General features: G+C 35.9%; 1 protein-coding gene across 12 annotated transcripts in view; it reads left to right on the forward strand.

Annotated features, from left to right (window-relative positions):
* ST7L (suppression of tumorigenicity 7 like) overlaps window positions 1-21,394 on the forward strand; it is a 154,032-nt gene that overhangs the window by 9,004 nt on the left and 123,634 nt on the right. For 10 of the 12 annotated variants that reach the window (XM_029228660.1, XM_029228653.1, XM_029228658.1 and 7 more), the window contains 3 exons: window positions 4,308-4,362; window positions 7,232-7,347; window positions 13,479-13,557. In XM_029228660.1, coding sequence (XP_029084493.1) covers window positions 4,308-4,362; window positions 7,232-7,347; window positions 13,479-13,557 — 250 coding nt within the window. The remainder of the gene's footprint in view (window positions 1-4,307; window positions 4,363-7,231; window positions 7,348-13,478; window positions 13,558-21,394) is intronic. The other 2 variants (XM_029228659.1, XM_029228651.1) reach the window with 2 other exon arrangements.

A 21,394-nucleotide genomic window follows, 5' to 3' on the forward strand; every position in this document is an offset into this window, starting at 1 on the left:
TTGAGCCCTGGTTCGGGAAGATCCCACATGCCGTGGAGCAACAAAGCCTGTGAACCACAACTACTGAGCCTGTGCTCTAGAGCCTGGAAGCCACAACTACTGAGCCCTCGCACCACAACTACTGAAGCCTGCGCACCTAGAGCCCATGCTCTGCAGCTAGAGAAGCCACCACAATGAGAAGCCCACACACCGCAACGAAGAGTAGCCTCCACTCACCACAACTAGAGAAAGCCCACGTGAAGCAACGAAGACCCAATGCAGCCATAAATAAGTAAATAACTTTAAAAAAAAAGCTTGAGTGGATGTTGACCAGGATTAGTAGGGATGAGGTTGGCAGCCATTCAGGAGTACAGGAAGGAATAATGGTAATTTTCTCTGCCCTACTCCTTTCTCCCCTTTCATGAAATAATTACGGAACTCTTAAGAATAAGGCATATTAAGATGAATATGAGGGACTTCCCTAGAGGTCCAGTGGTAAAGAATCCACCGTACAATGCAGGGGACACGGGTTCGATCCCTGGTCAGGGAACTAAGATCCTACATGCTACGGGGCAACGAAGACTGCGTGCCACAACTACTGAGCTTGCGCGCATCAACTAGAGCCTGTATGCTGCAAGCTACAGAGCTCACACGCTCTGGAACCCGCATGCCACAACTACAGAGCCCATGTGCCCTGGAGCCTGTGCACCACAACTAAAGAGAAAACCCGCATGCTGCAACTAGAGAGAAGCCCGCACACCACAACGAAGATCCTGCGTGCTGCAACTAAGACCCCATGGAGCCAAAAATTAAATAAATAAATCAATAAACAAATAATCTTAAAAAAAAAAGATGAATATGACATAGATGTGTCCCCAAGAAGCTCAGAGTCCAGTATGTAAATAATTATAACAATAATGCATTATACAGTCTTATTCCCTATTGTGAGATTGAGTATACCATTGCATAATGAAAGTGAAGATAACCTTAAGAACATTCCAGCTTAGTATAGGATACAGACATATAAATAAGTGATGGCAAAAGATACAAAAGATACTTTTATATAGTGTATGGAAGATACTATGGTGATGAAAAGAGGGAATGGTCAGTTATTCTTGGAAGGAAGGCCACAAAATGTTTCACAGAAGAGATGCATGAATTGACCTCAGAAGTGAGTCACAGTTCTCCTTTGGTTCCACTTTCTCTCCCTGGGTAGCTGCATCTCCTTCTATAGTATTATCATCCACAGACATATATTGGGAGAACCAATGTTAACTTTCTGTCCCCAAGCTCTCTTTTATGTTCTAGACCCACATTTCTAACTCTTTGCTAGAAATCTCCACCTTTGAAGGCCCTAAGCAACCCTAAACTCATTCTGTCCAAAGTGAAACTGCTAATTATCTTCTTTTAATAGGTACCTTCCATAATCCTAAAATCTATTAATTTCCAAAATAGAAACCTTTGAGTTGTTTTAGATTATATCTCTTTTATTTCCCCTTCCTTCTCCAGACTATTGACCCTCATCGTATGCTATTGATTCCCCTCAAAAATTACCTTGACTCTGTTTTACCTCTTTTTCAACATTCAGTGTCCCATATGTAGGCCTTAGATATCTCTTTCCTGGACTATTGCTGTATATCCTAACTGGTTTCCCTGCCTATGATACTTCTCCTTTTAGTACATTCTCTCCCCTTACTATGTAAAAAAGTGGTTCTCAAATTTTTTAGATTCAGGAATTGTTTATACTCCTAAAAATTATTGAGGACCTCAAAGAGCTTTTGTTTATATATTGATTATATCCCCAATATTTACCATATTAGAAATTAAAACAAATTAAAAAATATTTATTTGTTATTTTTAAAATAACAGGAAACCCATTGCATGTTAACATAGTTCTATGAACTGAACTGTGTCTCTCCCCCACCTCAAATTCATGTGTTGAAGCTGTAACCTCTAATGTAACTATATTTGGAGGCAGGACTTTTAGGAGACAATTAAGGTTAAATGAGGTTGTAAGGGTGGGGTTCTAATGTGATAGGATTGGTAGCCTTAGGAGAAGAAGAGAGATTAATTTCTCTCTCCACTATGGGAGGAGACATGTGAGGACACAGGAAGAAGGCAGCCATCTGTAAGCCAGGAAGAGAGCTCTTACCAGAACCTAACCATGTTGGCACCCTGATTTCAGACTTCCAGACTTCAGAACTGTGGGAAAATAAATTTCTGTTGTTTAAGTCACCCACTCTATGGTATTTAGTTATGGCAGCCTCAGCTAATACACATATCATGAAAAATAATTATATTTTCCAAAACGAGAAAATTTTAATCAGAAGACTGCCATTTCTTTACATTTATTTAAATCTCTTTAATATCTAGCTTAATAAAAAATTGCTTATTCTCATATCTGCTTCTGCATTGTTGTGAAATGTTGTTTTGCTTGACATCTATGAAGAAAATCTGTTCTCACACAGATATGTAGTTGGAAAAGGGAAAAGTATTTTAATAACCTTTTCAGAAGGTTGTGGATATTCATTTTCAATACAACACCAAAATTTACTGAGGTACTTTCTTAAAGTTTAGTTGCAGTGTGGAATCTGAAGCTGTATCAGTTAACTTGTCATGTTCTGTACATTAAAATCCCTTGGTGTCCCATTTTGAATGGGTCTTTCACTTATGAATAATTTTATAAATCATGCATTGGCCATTTGGAAAATACTCGTTCCCTGAGTTATACGTGTCTTCCAAATATTGAAATATTGTATAATTTTTTAAAATGACGTTTGTTAATATCACCACTAATCTCACAGGAAAGCCTTTAAGTTGAGAAATTGTCAAGCTCATGGAAACTGATACAAGTTTTTCAAAATTCTAATATGTACTTGAAAGCTCAAGTTTTATCATTGGCAGCAAATACTACTTTTTCTTCCTTGAATTTGACAGACTCACTTTGTTCAACTTTGAGAAAATGTTTGCCAGGTATCTGTCTGAATAATCATAAATTTGTCTGTTAGTGACTCTTTCAAGTAAAAGTGAGATTCCATGAAAAAAAAAAAAAAAGGTCAGTCCAGCTCAAAAAACAATTGCTTATACTGGAGACAACCATCATATTTGGTTGCCTTGTTTACTGGGGTGGGGGTGAGGAATCCAATGACCACTACTTTAAAGTACCAGCAGTTTTACCAACCTTTGATTTGTACCATTAGCCCAACTTTGCAGGACTGGGACTAGTGTGAGGTTAAGTCAGGTGCTTGGGGCACAAAATTTAAGGACGCCCTTACTCTCAGGGTTGGGTTCAAGTCAACAAGTTAAAAAGGCAAACAATGTCTTAGCATTTATTATGAAACGAGTTGTTACTTTGCAGTTCCATGAATGATACTTTGAGAACTGCTGATCTAACCAAAGTCCTGATATTTGTTATTTTTCTGTTTATAAACCTTTGATGGCTTCTGATTGACTAAGGATAATGTCTAAACTCTTTACATGGTATGTAAGCCCCTTCATCAATTTCCCCCAGTCTATTTTCTAGCCTCATTTACAGCTCTCCCTCTCACCTTCTACCATGTACTCTAACCTAAGTATGCTGTGTGGTTTTCTCATACTTCTCTGCTTAGAATGTTCTTCATCTGGCAACCTTCTACTCATTTTTACAGTGGTTCAAGTTTAAATGTCACAGCCTTTCTAAAGTCTCCCCTAATTTCTCCAGAGCAAACTTAATCACTTCCTTTTTTTCTCTTGGAACAAAATATATCTCTATCATAGCACTTATCACACAGTGTAGGTGATAGTTTACATAACTAATTCTCATGCTACACTTAATTCAGTTAAGTTAGTTCCAAATGCTGTGGTTCCAGAAGTACAAAATGAGCAAAGTTTTTTTGAGCACAGGCTCCGGACGCGCAGGCTCAGTGGCCATGGCTCACGGGCCCAGCCGCTCCACGGCATGTGGGATCTTCTCGGACCGGGGCAGGAACCCGTGTCCCCTGCATCGGCATGCAGACTCTCAACCACTGCACCACCAGGGAGGCCCCTGAGCAAAGTTTTAAAAGCCCATATTTTAAAGGAGAAACTGAAAACTAGATAGTCACATTGTAATATGGTAAGTGTGGTACTTGAATTGTGAACCAAATGCTATGGAGACAGAAATAAGGGAATGACTAGATTTGGTTGTACACTGCATGACAGCAGGGGTGGTCCATGCCTTATTCATCTTTGTGCTATATGTGGCTAGCACTGTACTTAGCATACAGTGACTATACATGTTGACCAAATTAAGATTTAACTACATTTGATTAAACTGTCTTATTTTCCCCCTTTTTCTCTTTGTTTTTTAGAATGCAAGGTATGGAGAAATCCTCTAAATCTTTTCAGAGGAGCAGAATATAGGAGGTATTACATTTTGCTTTCAGTATAATTATGGCATTGGTTTTAGAATAAAAGTATTATGGAAAAATTTATTTTTACAAATATATCACAGCTCTTCTGGTTGGAGATACTGATATAAGGTAAAATGATTAGCCCAAGGTTTAATTGGCAGCATCTTGACTATGTTTACTTTTATAATCATGAGAAACATTGCTTCAAACCATATGTTTGTGATATAAGTATACATTTGGCTCTTGGTTTATGGCAGAAAGCCTTTTCAAAGAATTCATGAGATTGAGAAAAAATTGCAAATGTCAGCATATTCCTGTGCACATGTGCTCAATTGCAAACTTTATTTGATGATTCACTAGAAAATATCAATCTGAATGTGAATATAAATTTCATTTGTGCAACAGTACAGAGCATAATACTTTTATATTGTATTTCGTATTGCCATTCCCTAGCTACACTATTGTGTCCATTTCTCTTCTGGGTTTTATTTTAAATGAGAAAACGACTTTTGAAACTTATGACCAAAGATACTTTACTTTTGTTTTGGAAAGGGCTGTGTTTTACCTGGAGGTAGACTGGGGCATGTTATTTAATTCATTGAACAAGAAACAGTTTATGTCTACTATGTATTGGCACTATGCAAAATGATGGGGATACAAAATAATTTAGCAGTAATCCCTGTGCGTAAGTACTTGATAGTGTAGGACAGTCACATCCTGGGAAGCCAAAGCTAGGCTTTTATGATAGATGCCATTAGCCTATATTAAGGGATTCTGCAAGAAACAGGTCCTTGAACTTCTCACTGTGTTTATTAAAAAGTTTTTAGGCTATTCTTGTTATCTTATAGTATCTACTTCATGAAAATCTTAAACAGAAATTTCTTATCTTAGTATAACGAACTCTTAATGCTTCTTTTTTGAATGATTAGTTTGTCTTAATGTAAAAGTCTAAATTGCACTGGTAATCATTGTGTGGTTCTAGAAAGCTTGGAATCATATCGTAGCCAGCCTTTAGCAAGTGTATAGAACTCTTTGGTATGAGCCATTTTATGGCCCAATCCTTGTTTTACTTTACTGAGTCTTTTAAAATTTACTGCTAATTTAAGTTATTGATACTGTGCATGTGTTTTTTAGCTGCTTTAAATCATTTTGGGATTAATGTAGATCGTTCATTTTTTTTAATGATTTTAGAAAGTATACCAAACTTTGCTAAATGAACAAGGATTTGCTTTTTCCTTTTTCTTCATGATAATTTCTCCTAAAATAGCTAAAAACTTTAAATAGAAACTTTAAAGGCAACTTATACAATTAAATAACTTAAAATCTTTGATCATGTATATAAATAACACAATGTGCTTTTATTTTTATTTTTATTTTTTTTGCGGTACGCGGGCCTCTCACCGTTGTGGCCTCTCCCGTTGCGGAGCACAGGCTCCGGACGTGCAGGCTCAGCGGCCATGGCTCACGGGCCCAGCCACTCCGCGGCATGTGGGATCTTCCTGGACCGGGGCACGAACCCGTGTCCTCTGCATCGGCAGGCGGACTCTCAACCACTGCACCACCAGGGAAGCCCACAATGTGCTGTTAAAATGCTTTTTCTGATTATAAAATATATACATATTCATTGTTGAAAGTTGGAAAATAAAAAGATGTATGAGAAAGAAAGTAAAAAATCACCTTTTTCTACCACTAAGTGATAACTGCTATTAGTATTTCCATCCAGTCTCTCTTCTATACGCATATATAGAAACAAAACTTGAACATCATAATATATAAAATTCATTATGTGTGAATTTACCACAGAATTTCTTCAAAACATGAATTTCTTCAAAAACATGATTTTTAATAGTTGTACTGTATTCTATTATATGGAGGTACCATACATAACTTACCTACTGCTCCCCTATCCAGGTCACAGGTTATATTTCACTGTTAACATTTACTCTAGAGGGATAGCTTTATATATAAATCTTTAACCACATATATGATTATTTCCTTAGGGTTGATTTGTAGCACTGGAATTACTGAATCAAAAGGTGTGAACAGTTTTTTTTCCCCCTTTAAGTTTTTCTTTTAATGGTGGAAAATTTCAAAAATAAAAGTAGAGAGAGTGGTATAATGGAATTCCATATACCCATCCATCATCTAACTAGGTGTTATTTTTAAGGCTCTTGATAGATATTATCTAATTGATTTCTGGAAAAAGAAATGTAAATACCAATTTATATTTATAACAGCAATATGTGTGAGTCCCACCTCACCCTTGACAATATATATTTGCCAATTTTATAGTTGAATAGTCAAAATTAGTTATTTTAATTTGCTATTTGTTAATTACCAATGTGATTGGATATTTTAAAATGTATTTATTAGACAGTTTGTTACCTGCTATTAATTATTGAGGGTTTTAGGGGGAAATGAAAGGTAAAATTTCTAGTTTAGTAAAATCTGAAAGAAGTTTTTTTTTGCTTTTATGCTTTGAAAACCCTTTATCATCTTGACATCTAGTAAAATAATCACTTGTTTTTTTCTAGTTTCTTTGTAGTTTTACTTTTAATACTTAATTCTAATTCACTGAGAATTTATTTAAGTATACTTAAAAAAGTGTATATTTAAGTCAAATTGTTTTATCTTCAAATTCAATTTTTAAGCACTGTTTGTTGAATAATCTACCTTTTCCGTTTTGATTTTTGATGTTTTATTATTGTACTGTAAGTAGTTTGGATAGGCTATCGCTTTTGCTTTATTGATTATAATAAGCTTTTGAAACATCCTGAAATAAGATTTGTAGCAGTATATTTTTGAATTTTAAAAAGTATCTGTTGTAGCAGACAGATGCTCTCTCATGTTCAATTTACATATTTTATTGTGTTTTGGTAAAGATACACTTGGGTGACTGGTAAAGAGCCACTTACATACTATGACATGAATTTGTCAGCTCAGGACCATCAGACCTTTTTCACCTGTGACACGGACTTTTTACGTCCTTCAGACACAGGTATGTGTCATAATCTGTTCTTGGGGTAAACAGTAGTCATAAAAATTATTTTTAAAGTTTTTTAGAGTTATTATACAAAGTTACTTGGCTTGGAGTTTGCATCATTGATAAGAAACCCAGATTAAATTGAAACTAATTATGATTGTAAACTAGGTTATCGTACTTTTTTGTCTTTTATAAGATGAAATTTAAATTCTTTATAGAATTTAAAGTATTTTACAAAAATTAATTAAATTGCTTCTTTTATTACTTAGAAAACCTTTCAGATCGAATACAGCAATTGCTTATACAGAGAACAGTGTACCCAGTTTTGGTTGGGGAAGTTAACACCTATAATTACAATTAAAAAAAAAAAATAAGGCAAAGTTAAACATTGGGGCACAGCATGTAGAGAAAAATGGGGTATATTTTATTCCAGTCATAAGTCAGAGATGCATATAAAGTGGTGGAAGATCATAGAAATGTCTGTGTTTAGTTCTCTCTAATATTCTCTGTAGAAGTGAGTATAGAAACTCTTAAATGTTTGGCTTAAAGACAGGGATCTTTATCACAACTATTTTGACTGCCTTCTCCCACCTTATCTATGCTTCTACTTTTATCCTTCAAAATTAAGTCTCATTCTCTGGGAAGCCTTCCCTGATCTTCTCTGCAGTTCTACAGTACTTAGTCAAAACCTCACCTTTATAATAATTTTAGTTAACTTATTCAACTGTAAACACTTATTTGTTAGTTTATCATGTTGTTTTAATGTTTGTCCTCCCTAATGATGTGTGAAACTGTGGAAATTAGGGACTATACTTGTCATCTTTGAATCCTTATCATCTAGAACACTGCCTGATATACTGTAAATATTAATATTTATTCTTTGATGGAAGTATGAATGAATGAATAGCCTTGGTGTCACAGATGTCTTAATCAATTTCAGTAATAATAGCTAACACTTGTATAACACTTATTATGCGCCAAGCACTGTTCTAAGCAATTTATATAAAGATACTAATTTAATCTTCCCAATCACTTCATGATATAGGTACTATTATCAGCCACATTTTAAATATAAAGGAACTGAGGCAAAGGGGAGACAAGTAACATTTCCTAAATCACCTAGCTAATAAATGAAAAAGCTGGGTTTCAAGCTCAAGTTTAGCTCTTAACCACTATACTATTACTGCTTCTACTCATCACATTGATAGGCAGAAGAAAATCACCAACAGTTAGGGTCTGAAAAACAGCCAGTTTTCCAACATTGAAGTGAGTTCATTGTGCTATATCTCTGCTGTATTAAATATATTCAGCATCTGTAGTAGAAGGAAACCCAAGGATCTTTGGTATGGTTACGTAAAATGGTTTAATTGCAAATCAGAGAAAAAGGAATTGCTGTATGTTTATGTGCTTAATGTTTACATTAATGGCAAAAGTATAATGTTAAGGAAATAACAGCAGTGGAAAATCAGTATTGTATGTTAACTATGAGGACTGAGGTGACTGTGGATATTAAGGCTTCACCTCCCTCTCATGGGCAGAATTGCAAACCTTGGCAGGCTTTTCAAGTAGTAACCATGGCTATCCACTAAAGCTGTGGTCTTAAAACATTTTTGTTCACATAGCTCCTAAAAGAATTTTGAAAAACTATGTATCCCTTCACACATTTTTAACTTGACATCATAAGGTTAAATAATTGCAAAGAATGTAATTTTTAACATATTACAAATATAGACATTTAAAAATAAAACTAAAATACTCTATATTTGAATGTATTTCAAGGAATCTAATGACTTGATATCCACCATGATCCATTGAAAAGTACATGAACAAATACTCTAACAGTAGTAAATTTTATATAAGTACTTTTTCTTGTTGAACTCATATCCATTCCACACCTCTGTATGATTTTATTATAATATAATTATTTTATATTTGAGAGTTTTTTAATCACACTTAAATACTTTTCCACAATAAACAGTTTTTGTATAATTTTTTTTAAATTTAAGTTTCTTTTGATCATAAAGTTCTAAATGGAATCATGTACTTTATATTTTTGTCAAATCCTTCGAGCTACATATTTGGCTCTTCCGACTTTGGAAAGAGTCCTCCATATAACTTAATTGGCTGGGTGAGTTCTCATTGTCATTCCTGTCAACTAAATCAAATCAGACTTACTTTCTGACAGAGAAGTCTGACTTCATTTTTTAATTCAAATAAACATGTTAACATGCATCCCTATGACAGCCATCTCTCTTCTGAATTCAGATTCTAAGATAGAAAGATAGATAAGTCTTAAAGCCTTGCCGTGAGCTTATCACTTGGCCGAAACAAGATTCCACTGCCTTTATTATCCCTTACTAATGCTTTATTTGCCTTATTATGAGGGTACCTTCCCTTAGGAGCAATGTATGCTTTGATAGTAAGGGGAGAAAGGGTGCTGATAAATGGAACTGATAAAAATTATCACTCCCTCCCCACTCTACAATATACTTGAAGTCAGAAATTCCAGGGGCCAGAACACTCTATTTCTAATGCTGAGCTTCACTGTTAAATAAGTAAATGGCACAAATCCCTATTATAGGTTCCTTGATTAAAAGTGGTTCCTCCCAAACCCAAACTTTGAATTGTCCCTTGAGGCACATGGAGATCTTTACACTCTAGGGCAACGTACCTTGGAAAGGTTCAGGATGGGTGAAAAGTAAGCTTTTCTTTTGTAAAGTAGGAAAAGGTAATATATCTTTAGGGGGCGCACTGAGTTGGGGAGCATATGTTGGCTAGGAAGGGAAAACCAGCATGACAGACCAATCAGAGGAACATTCTTCAGGTAGATCAGTTATAGGAAAGAGTCATATATAGTTGAAGCTTTAGAAATTGATTCTCTTAAAACGGTGTGTCCCATTTTGGTCCTTGCAAAGTTTCATGTAGTACTTCTAGAGGTATGCATAATCCCAGTTAAAGACTGAACTAAACCTTATCCACAAATGATAATCCAGAAATGGACTGTTGGTTCCATATTGATCTTTTAAGATATTCACATACAGATAATGATTTATGTCTATAGTTTTATATTAAAAAAAGACAAACATGCCTATATGTGTGATGTGACAAATTTCTCTTGACTCTTGTCATCAGTAATTACTAAATTAATAGATTTTTTTTTAAATAAATGTATTTATTTTATTTTCTTTATTTTTGGCTGCATTGGGTCTTCATTGCTGCGTGCAGGTTTTTCTCTAGTTGAGGAAAGCTGGGGCTACTCTTCATTGTGGTGCGTGGGCTTCTCATTGCGGTGGCTTCTCTTGTTGCGGAGCACAGGCTCTAGGCACTCGGGCTTCAGTAGTTGTGGCTCGCAGGCTCTAGAGCACAGGCTCAGTAGTTGTGGTGCACAGGCCTCACGGCATGTGAGATCTTCCCGGAGCAGGTCTCGAACCCCTGTCCCCTGCATTGGCAGGCGGATTCTTAACCACTGAACCACCAGGGAAGCCCTAAGTTAGTAGATTTTTGTTCTTATTCTATTGATTTGTTTATTTAGGACAGTGAACAAACATATTCTCAGGGCCAGCCAGCAGTGTTTTTTTGGTTAATTTGCTTTCATGTTTTTGGTTTTTTTTTTCAACATTTAAAAAAATCAGGAGATTTAACATTAAACTCCAGATTTACAATTTTAAGTTGGGAAATACGGACCTGCATTTCCACTTGGCAGTGATTAGTTAGACCTGAGCTGTGACTCTCTTACACAGTGCATGTGCTTTTAGTTCACTCATTTATGTTTTCTGCCTGGTCTCAAGGCATTTATATTTGTGACACATGGTCTTGGGTTGAATGGTAGTCTCTTCTGCTGGTTAGCATATTAGAATAGTATTTAACTTGAAAAATAGATAAATTTTTGATTGAATTGTTAAACTGCTTGTGTTATTTTTTTAAGCATATTGAGTATTCTTAAAGAGGACAGTTGAATACTAAATGAGCATATTGCTTTAAATTATTCCTAAACCTTGTTTTAGAAGGAAGTGTATTCCTTCCTCTACTTTATTTCCCCTTTCCTCATTGGCTTAGAAATGCATTGGTTGTGAGGAATAATAAGGCTGGATAGATCATTTGAAAACATGAGAATAAGAAAAAATGCTTAATGGTGGATTAGATGACCTTACTAGAAATAGAAGAAATGCAAATGCAAATGAGATGTTTTCATGTTTTAAATTAGCAAAGATTGATACTACTCAGTGTTGTTAAGGGAGTGGGGAAATAGTCACTCTCCTGCACTGCCTGAAAAAATGTAAATTAATACAGTCTCATTGAGAGGAGTTTGGAAATATATATCCAAAATCTTTTAAAAGATGCATACAGGGCTTCCCTGGTGGTGCAGTGGTTGAGAGTCCACTTCCCGATGCAGGGGACACGGGTTTGTGCCCCGGTCCGGGAGGATCCCACATGCCGCGGAGCGGCTGGGCCTGTGAGCCATGGCCTCTGAGCCTGCGCGTCCGGAGCCTGTGCTCCACAACGGGAGAGGCCACAACAGTGAGAGGCCTACATCCTGCTAAATAAATAAATAGATAGATAGATAGATAGATAAATAAAAACCAACTATTCTTTGGTCAGGTTTGCAAAGATAGATGTTGAAAGATGGTTATCACAATATTTCTATATTAGCAAAAAATTAATTATCCATCAAAAGAGAACTGGTTAAATAAATTACTCTATATACTTAATATGCTAGAGTACCAAATAACCATTTAAACTGTTAATAAAGATTCAGTGTCAAAATTTAACCTGAAAATATCATGTAACTTATAGAAGAGAGCCTCATCATCAAAAATGGCAAGTCAAATATTATACTTGATTTTTATGTAATATTTTAATGTTTAAGCAAAATGTTATTCTTTACCTGGTTATTGTCAAATGGGTGCTGACTTGCATCAATTTGTCAAGTTCAGGAAGCATTAGCTGTCAGCTAGCTGGTGACATGTTTGATGTGAGAAATGTATTTTTGTTACCCAAGTAGAATATATTGTCTCCTTTTCTAAGCCAAGACTAATATTTTGTTTCCAAAGGAAAACTCAAACATTTTCCACATTATTCTTTCTGGACAGTTGTAGGTTTTGTTCCAAAAGCAACATTCATAGATTCTCTGTTTTTCTTATCAAACTTGAAATAGGCCAGATAGTTTCATGGATCTACTTTGTTTGTTTAGTTTTTTTAAAAATTTTTATTTATTTATTTATTTGGCTGCGTCAGGTCGGGTCTTAGTTGCGGCACATGGGATCTTTGTTGCGGCACACAGGCTTCTCTCTAGTTGTGGTGCTCAGGTTCCAGAGTGTGCAGGTTCTCTAGTTTTAGCATGTGGGCTCCAGAACGCGTGGGCTCAGTAGTTGCGGCGCATGGGCTTAGTTGCCCTGCGGCATGTGGGATCTTATTTCCCTGACCAGGGGTCAAACCTGCATCCACTGCATTGGAAGGTGGATTCTTAACCACTGGACCACTAGGGAAGTCCCTGTTTGTTTAATTTTTAAGAAACTGCTTAGTGTGAAATTTTAATTTTAGTGCAGTAAATGACAACAAAACTAGTATTGTTATTCCAGAGATATCCTAATTCAGGCTTTTCTTGACTCTTAGTAGAGACTGACATTTTCCATAAATATACAATAGTCTAAGTTAATTCCTTTTTACCCCCCTTTTTATACAAAATGCAAATTCAGACATTCTTCATGGATTGAATCATTGATTAAAAAAATACTGTGTTTTTAAAGTTTTTTTGTATATTTTTAACAGTTCCATAGAACCTTTTCAAGAGGATAAAGGAACTAGAATATTTCATAGATTATAATCTGATATCAATTTTAATATGCATTTAGATATATAAATGTTCATGTATAATGATGTAATTAACTTGATTAAGTACCATCTATGTTATTATTCATATAAATCAGAGAAATAATATTTTAATTTCTACTTTATGTGAAGCTTCCAAATTTAATGTAAATTTCTCATGAGGTTAATGTGAGCCATCACCCCAATTTCTTATTTCTTATGTTTAAGAACATGTTATTTAAATCTTTGTTTACTCTTCTAACTCATTCTTCATACGTTTTGCATGAGATACTTTATGTTTACCATATCATCTACTTTTTGAAATGTTTTTCCTACAGTTATGCAGAAGGCATGGAGGGAAAGAAATCCTCCAGCTCGAATCAAAGCAGCCTATCAAGCTTTAGAATTAAACAATGAGTAAGTTTGAAATATATGGAAAATAAGTTTGTTTTGAAGGAAACCCAGGCAAGTGATTTTGTTTCCTTTTTTCTGTTCCTAAGATACTTGGAGTCATTAATAGTCCCCTTTCTCTTTTTGCATACTAGAGACTAAATTTGCAGTGTTCATTGACATTTGTATTTTGCTTCTGAAATTGTAAACTTATCTATGCTTTTGAATAGAAATTATGCTAGAAATACTTTATAAAAAGGAGAATGCTGATCTGATTGGTGATAATACTTGATAATTAAAGAGTACTAAAATACTTAAGCCACCTGTTTTAATTTTGTTTTTCGTTTAAGTCATTTATTTAAAGCATTCATTCAGTCCTGAGAACTGTAGTTGCTAGTAGGATTGGAGGCATGGGAAGGGAATTCAAAATAAGTAAAACATGGCTCTAATTTAATTTTTTTTAATGTTAGCAGCTTTATTTTATTTATTTATTTATTTTTTGCAGTACGCGGGCCTCCCACCGTTGTGGCCGCTCCCGTTGCGGAGCACAGGCTCCAGATGCGCAGGCTCAGCGGCCATGGCTCATGGGCCTAGCCGCTCCGCGGCATGTGGGATCTTCCCGGACCGGGGCATGAACCCATGTCCCCTGCATCGGCAGGCGGACTCTCAACCACTGCGCCACCAGGGAAGCCATACAGCAGCTTTCTTTTTTTATAGCTCCTTTTATCAACTTTATATTTTGAAAAAACAAAATGTAGAATCATAATTGAACTTAGGGTCTTCCCTGGTGGCTCAGTGGTTAAGAATCTGCCTGCCAATGCAGGGAACAGAGATTTGAACCCTGGTCTGGGAAGATCCCACATGCCGTGGAGCAACTAAGCCCGTGTACCACAACTACTGAGCCTGTGCTTTAGAGCCCGTGAGCCACAACTACTGAAGCCTGCGTGCCACAACTACTAGAGCCCGTGCTCTTCAACAAGAGAAGCCACTGCAATGATAAGCCCATGCACCGCAACGAAGAGTAGCCCCCGCTCACCACAACTAGAGAAAGCCCGTGTGCAGCAACGAAGACCAAAGGCTGCCAAAAATAATAAATTAAATAAATTTAAAAAAAATAAAAAATAAAAATAAGTGAACTTAATATTTAAATGGGACAGACCAATAAGTATTAATCTAATATTAAATAAGTGCCAAGAGTAAAAATATGGTTCCAGTTGGGATTAATCAAGGAATGCCTCCTGAATAATGTGAACTTAGCATTGTCCCTGTACTCCTTCTTACTCCCCTACCACAGATATACTAATCCTTATTAAGAAGACTTACCCAAGGTGGAACAAAACTGGCAGTGTAGGGAACTCAACAAGCAGTGAATAATTTTATTGAAACTCTGAAAGCTAATCAAAGTTTATTGCAACCTGGAGAATGCTTAATCAGTTTAAAAAAATACCTGAATTTCTGTAAGAGAGCTTTGTGGTGTTTTAACTTAACACTGACCCCATCCTCCACTCCCTAGATCAGTGGCAGCCTTGAAGACAACAGTCTGCCTTCTGGGTATAATTCCTACTATCAAAGGAAGCAGAATGGACCTTTTTCTCAAAGAATTATGGTTGTTTACTTTGACCCATCTGGTTACTCTCTGAAGAACCAGCTCAAAGGGCTTGCCTATATTTTGGTTAATTTGAAACTCTCCCAGCACTGACACAGCTACACTGTGGGGGCATTGTTGAAAATATTTAAAGGCAAATGTATTAGCCAGTGCTGCCAGGATCAAGGGATAACAACTAGGACAAACAAGAGACAAACTAGAAAGCTTGGGAGGAAAGGCTGGGGAATGAGAAACTTTGGGAAATAAACGCTTTTAAAAGCTTCCACATATTCTTGGGAATCTCAGAGGCTCCACACGTGCCCAAAGTTGGGCACCTGCTCAGAAAAGATTTGAGAAGACCCTAAGCTCTCATGTGTGTCTGACTTTCAGGTTCTGCACAAACAGAAAGTGAAAGCTAAGGCAGAGTTGTAAACTGCCTGACTGAATGTTGAAGGTATGCCCCAATACACACACAGAACCTGTCTGCAAAGACTTGCTTTTTGTTTTGTTTTTGGTTTCAGGTGTTTAGGGTAATCTCTGTCAAATCACTGACTAACCATTAAGCTAAAGGAGCAGACACTTCACTGGTCACTCATGACAGAATACAGACTTTACAAAATCAGTTCAGAAAAGTTACAACTGTAAGCAGCAACAGTAATCTCTGGAGAGGAGGGGAAATCTGATTTCTGGAGTTGCTAGATTATAATATTTAAAATTTCCAGTTTTCAACAAAAAAATTATAAGACATGCAAAGAAGCAAAATATGCCCTACACAGAGAAAAGAAGAAAATGAATAAAAACTGTCCTTGAGGAAGCCCAGACTTTGGACTTTCTAGACAAAAACTTTAAATCAACTATTTAAAATACGCTCAAAGAGGTAAAGGAAACCATGTATAAAGAACTAAAGGAAACCATGAAAATTATGTCTCACCATTAGAGAATGTCAGTAAAGAGGTAGAAATAATAAAAAAGAACTAAATAGAAATTCTAGAGTTGAAAAGTATAACTGAAATTTAAAGTTTTCTGTAGAGGTTCAGCAGCAGATATGAACAGGCAGAAGAAGGAATCAGCAAACTTGATTTACGTAAAAAATAAAAGAATGAAGGAAAGTGAACAGAGCCTAAGAAACCTGTGGGACACTGTTAAACATACTTACCTGTGCATAATGGAGTCCCAGAGAAAGAGGAGAGAGAGCAAAAGGGGCAAAAAGACCATTTAAAGAAATAATGGCTGAAAAGATCCCAAATTTGATGAAAGATATGGATCTACACATCCAGGAAGCTCAATGTACCCCAAGTATGACATACTCAAAAGACATCCACAATGAGACACATTATAATCAAGCTTTTGAAAGCCAAAGATAAGGAGATGCCTGAAAGCAGCAAGAGAGAAGCAACTCATCACATATAAGTGATCCTGAAAAAGATTAAGAGCTGCTTTCTCATCAGAAACCATGTAAGGCAGTGGGGTAACATAGTCAAAGTTCAAAAAAACAAAACAAAACAAAACTGTCAGCTTAGGATTCTATGCCCAGCAACCCTGTCCTTCAAAATAAATGGAGAAATTAAGACATTCCCAGATAAACAAAAACAGAGTTCAGTGCTAGTAGACTTGTCCTACAAGAAATGCTGCAAGGAGTCCTTCAGGCTGAAATAAAAGGATACTAGACAGTCTTGACTCCACACAAAACAATAAAGAATGCCAGTAAAAGGAACTACATAGGCAAATTAAAAAGTCAATATTAATTTGGGGGGTGTTTGCAGTTCTTTTTATCTATATGATTTAAAAGACAGCTATGTAAAACAGTCACTATAAATCTATGTTGATGGACATACAGTATATAAAGTTGCAGTTTGTGACCATAACAACATAAGCAGTAGGGGGAAGAGCTATATAGGGGCAAAGTTTTGTATACTATTGAAACTAAATTAGTATTAATTCATACTAGATTGTTATAAGTTAAGATGTTAAATGTAATTGTTAACTGTTAACCCCAAGAAATAACAAAAAAAATGTGGTAAGTAATAAGGGAATCAAAATGGTATACTAGAAGATATGTATCTAACACAAAAGAAGACAATAATGCAGGAATTGAGAGCAAAAAAAAAGGACATATAGAAAACAAATAGGAAAATGGCAGAAACAATTCCTTCCTTATCACTAAATACTTAAACAGGTAAATAGATTAAACTCTTCAATTAAAAGGCATTGATTAGCAGAATAAATAGGAAAAAAAGGTAGTCCAACTATATGCTGTCTACAAGAGATTCTTTAGATACAAAGACACAAAGAAGTACAAAGTAAAAGTGTGTAAAAAAGTATTCCATGCAAATAGTAATCAAAGAGAGCTGGAGTGGCTAAACTGGTATCAGACAAAATAGACTTTAAGACAAAAAGTTTTTACAAGACAAGGAATGACATTATATAGTGATAAAAGAGGTTCAATTCATCAAGGAGATATAACAGCTATAAACTTATATATGTCTAATAACAAAACTTATGAAGCAAAAACTGACAGACTTGAAGGGAGAAATAAAGAATTCAACAATAATAGTTGGAGACATCAACACCTTATTTTCAATATTGGATAGAATAACTAGACAAAAGATACACAAGGAAATAGAAGACTTGAACAACACTATAAACCAACTGGACCTAACACATCTATATAACACTCTACCTAACAACATCCCAAGTGTACATGGAACATTCTCCAGGATACATCATAATTAGGATATAAACAATTGTCAATAAACTTAAAATGATTGAAATCATACAAACTATCCACCCTCACTACAGTGGAATGAAATTAGAAGTCAATAACAGAAGGAAATCTGGAATTTCACAATACTGGAATATGTGGAAATTAAACAACCAACTCTTTTTTTTTTTTTTGGCAGTACGTGGGCCTCTCACTGTTGTGGCCTCTCCCGTTGTGGAGCACAGGCTCCAGACGCACAGGGTTAGCGGCATGGCTCATGGGCCCAGCCACTCCGTGGCATGTGGGATCTTCCTGGACCGGGGCACGAACCCGTGTCCCCTGCATCGGCAGGTGGACTCTCAACCACTGCGCCACCAGGGAAGCCCAAACAACCAACTCTTAAACAACCAATGAGCCAAAGAAGAAATCACAAGATAAATTAGAAAGATACTTTGGAATGAGTGAAAATGAAGACATAACACACCAAAAAATTATGGAATACAGCAAAAGCTGTGAGTGATTAGAGGAAAATTTATAGCTGTAAATACCTTCATTAATAAAGAAGAAAGATCTCAAATCAAAAACTTAACTTTATACCTTAAGGAACTAGAAATGAAGAGCCAACTACAAGCAGAAGGGAGGGAGTAATAAAGATTAGAGTGATATAAACAAAACAGAGAATAGAAAAACAATAGAATGAATGAAACTAAAGTTTGGGTATTTTTAAAAAGATCAACAAACTTGACAGACTTTAAGCTAGACTGACCAATTAAAGAGAGAAACTCAGCTTACTTAAAATCAAGAATGAAACTGGAACATTACTACTGACCTTAAAGAAATTAAAAATACTATAATAGAATACTATGAACAATTGTATGCCAAATTGGCTAACTTGGATGAAATGGCCAAACTCCCAGAAATGCACAAACTACCAAAACTGACTCAAGAAGAAAAAGAAAATCTGAATAGACCTATAACAAATGAAGAGATCAAATCAGTAATTTAAAAAATTCCAAACAAAGAAAGCTCAGGACTAGGTTGCTTCACCACTGAATTCTACCAAACTCTTAAAGAAGAATTAACACCAGTCCTTCTCAAACTCTTCAAAGAAATAGAAGAGGAAGTAATTCTTCCTAACTTATAATGAGGCCATTACTCTCATACCAAAACCAAAGAAAGACATCATAAGAAACAAAAACTACAGACTAATATTCACTACGAATATAGATGCAGATATTCTCAACGAAATACTAGCACACCAAATCCAGCAGCAGATTAAAAGGATTATACACCATGACCAAGTGGGATTATCCCAGGAAGGCAAGGGTGGTTTAACATGTGAAAATCAGTCAGTGTAAGACATCACATTAACAGAACAAAGCACAAGACCCACACAATCATCTCTGTTGATGCTGAAAAAGTATTTGACAAAATCCAACAGCATTTTATTATAAAAACAAATAAAGAATGTAAGGAAACTTCCTCAAACTGATAAAGGACGTCTATGAAAAACCTACAGCTAACTATGTACTTTAGACTGAAACTCTCAAAGCTTGCTAAGATCAAGAATAAGGCAAGAAAGTCTGCTCTTGCCACTTCTATTTATTATTTTTTTAATTAATTATTTATTTTTGGCTGCATTGGGCCTTTGTTGCTATGTGCGGGCTTTCTCTAGTTATAGTGAGCAGGGGCAACTCTTCGTTTTGGTGTGTGGGCTTCTCATTGTGGTGGCTTCTCTTGTTGCAGAGCACAGGCTCTAGGCATACGGGTTTCAGTAGTTGTGGCTTGCAGGTTCTAGAGCACAGGCTCAGTAGTTGTGGTGCACGGGCTTAGTTGCTCTGCGACATGTGGGATCTTCCCGGACCAGGGCTCGAACCCATGTCCCCTGCATTGGCAGGCGGATTCTTAACCAGTGCACTACCAGGGAATCCCACCACCTCTATTTAACATTGTACTGGAGGTGCTAGCCAATGCACTTAGGCAAGAAGAGAGGGAAAATGGCTTTCGTATGGGAGAGGAAGAAGTAAAACTATCTCTCTTCACAGATGACATGATCTTATATATAGAAAACCTTAAAGAATCCACCAAAAAACTATTGGAGCTAATAAAAGAGTTCAGCAAAGTTGCAGGAGACAAGATCAACTTAAAATCAGTTGTTTTTTATATAGTAGCAATGAACAATCTGAAAAGGAAATTAAGAAAACAGTTCCATTTACAATAGCATCAAAAATGTTAAAACACTTAAGAATAAATTTAACCAAGGAGGTGCAAGACTTGTACACTGAAAACTACAAAGTATTATCAAAAGAAGTTAAAGAAGACCTAAATAATGGAAAGACATCTTGTGTTCATGGATTGGAAGACTTATGATTGTTAAGATATCAGTACTTCTCAAGTTGATCTACAAATTCTGTGCAGTCTCCATCAAAATTTCAATCGCCCGTTTTGCAGAAATGGACAAACTGATCCTAAAATATGGAATTACAGGAGACCTCCAGTAGCCAAAACAATCTTGAAAAAGAACAAAGTAGGAGGACTCACTTCCTGATTTCAAAACTTACTATGAACCTACAGTAATTAAATAATAAGAATAGCCATCTAATCTAGATGGAATCAAATTTAGAGTCCAGAAAAAAACCCATACATCTGTGGTCAATTGATTTTTGACAAGGGTGCCAAGACCATTCAGTGGGGGAAACAATAGTCTTTTCAACAAATGGTAACAGCTAGATAACCACATACAAAAGTATGAAGTTAGACCCTTAACACACACCATACACAATTAAAAATTAAAGACCTAAATTTAAGAGCTAAAACTATAAAACTCTTAGAAGAAAACATAGGAGCAAATTTTCGTGACTGTCAATTTGGCAGTGGTTTCTTAGATATGACACCAAAAGCACAAGCAAAAAAGGAAAATTAGATAGACTTCATCAAAATTAAAAGCTTTTGTGCATCAAAGGATACTGTCAAGAAAGTGAAAATGCAACCCACAGGATGAGAGAAAATATTTGCATGTCATATTTGATAAGGGTCTAGTTATCCAGAATATATAAAGAACTCTTACAACTCAGTGACAGAAAGACAACCAATTAAAAATGGGCAAAGGACTTGAAATGTCTGTTTCTTCAAGGAAGACATACAAATGACCGAAAAATACATGAAAAGATGCTCAGTGTCATTCATCATAAGGGAAATGAAAATGAAAAACACAATGAGATATCCCTTCACAAGAGGCGTTTAACAGCAATAACAGAACAAAATAAAAACAAAAAATAGTGTTTTTGAAAAACCAAAATTTATTACCAAGTTTAAGCTCGTACTGCTCGCCACACAACAGGCCAATAATCAAGAGATGAGTTGTTGGGCAAAGAATAACGACTTTATTCAGAAAGCCAGCAAACTGAGAAGATGGTGGGCTCATGCCCCAAAGAACCATCTTGCCTGAGTTGGAATTCAGTCTTCTTTTATACTAAAAGGGGAGGGAGTAAAGTCAAACATTTTCTGGTTCCCATCAGCCTCCAGAGGGGATGTGTTAATTTCTTCCTCCCTGCAGTCATTCACAGGTGGGCCTGGTC

This window comes from Monodon monoceros, unplaced genomic scaffold, assembly GCF_005190385.1.
Source record: "Monodon monoceros isolate NGI ecotype Baffin Bay Population unplaced genomic scaffold, NGI_Narwhal_1 Super_Scaffold_18, whole genome shotgun sequence".
In the NCBI taxonomy this organism is placed as follows: domain Eukaryota; kingdom Metazoa; phylum Chordata; class Mammalia; order Artiodactyla; family Monodontidae; genus Monodon; species Monodon monoceros.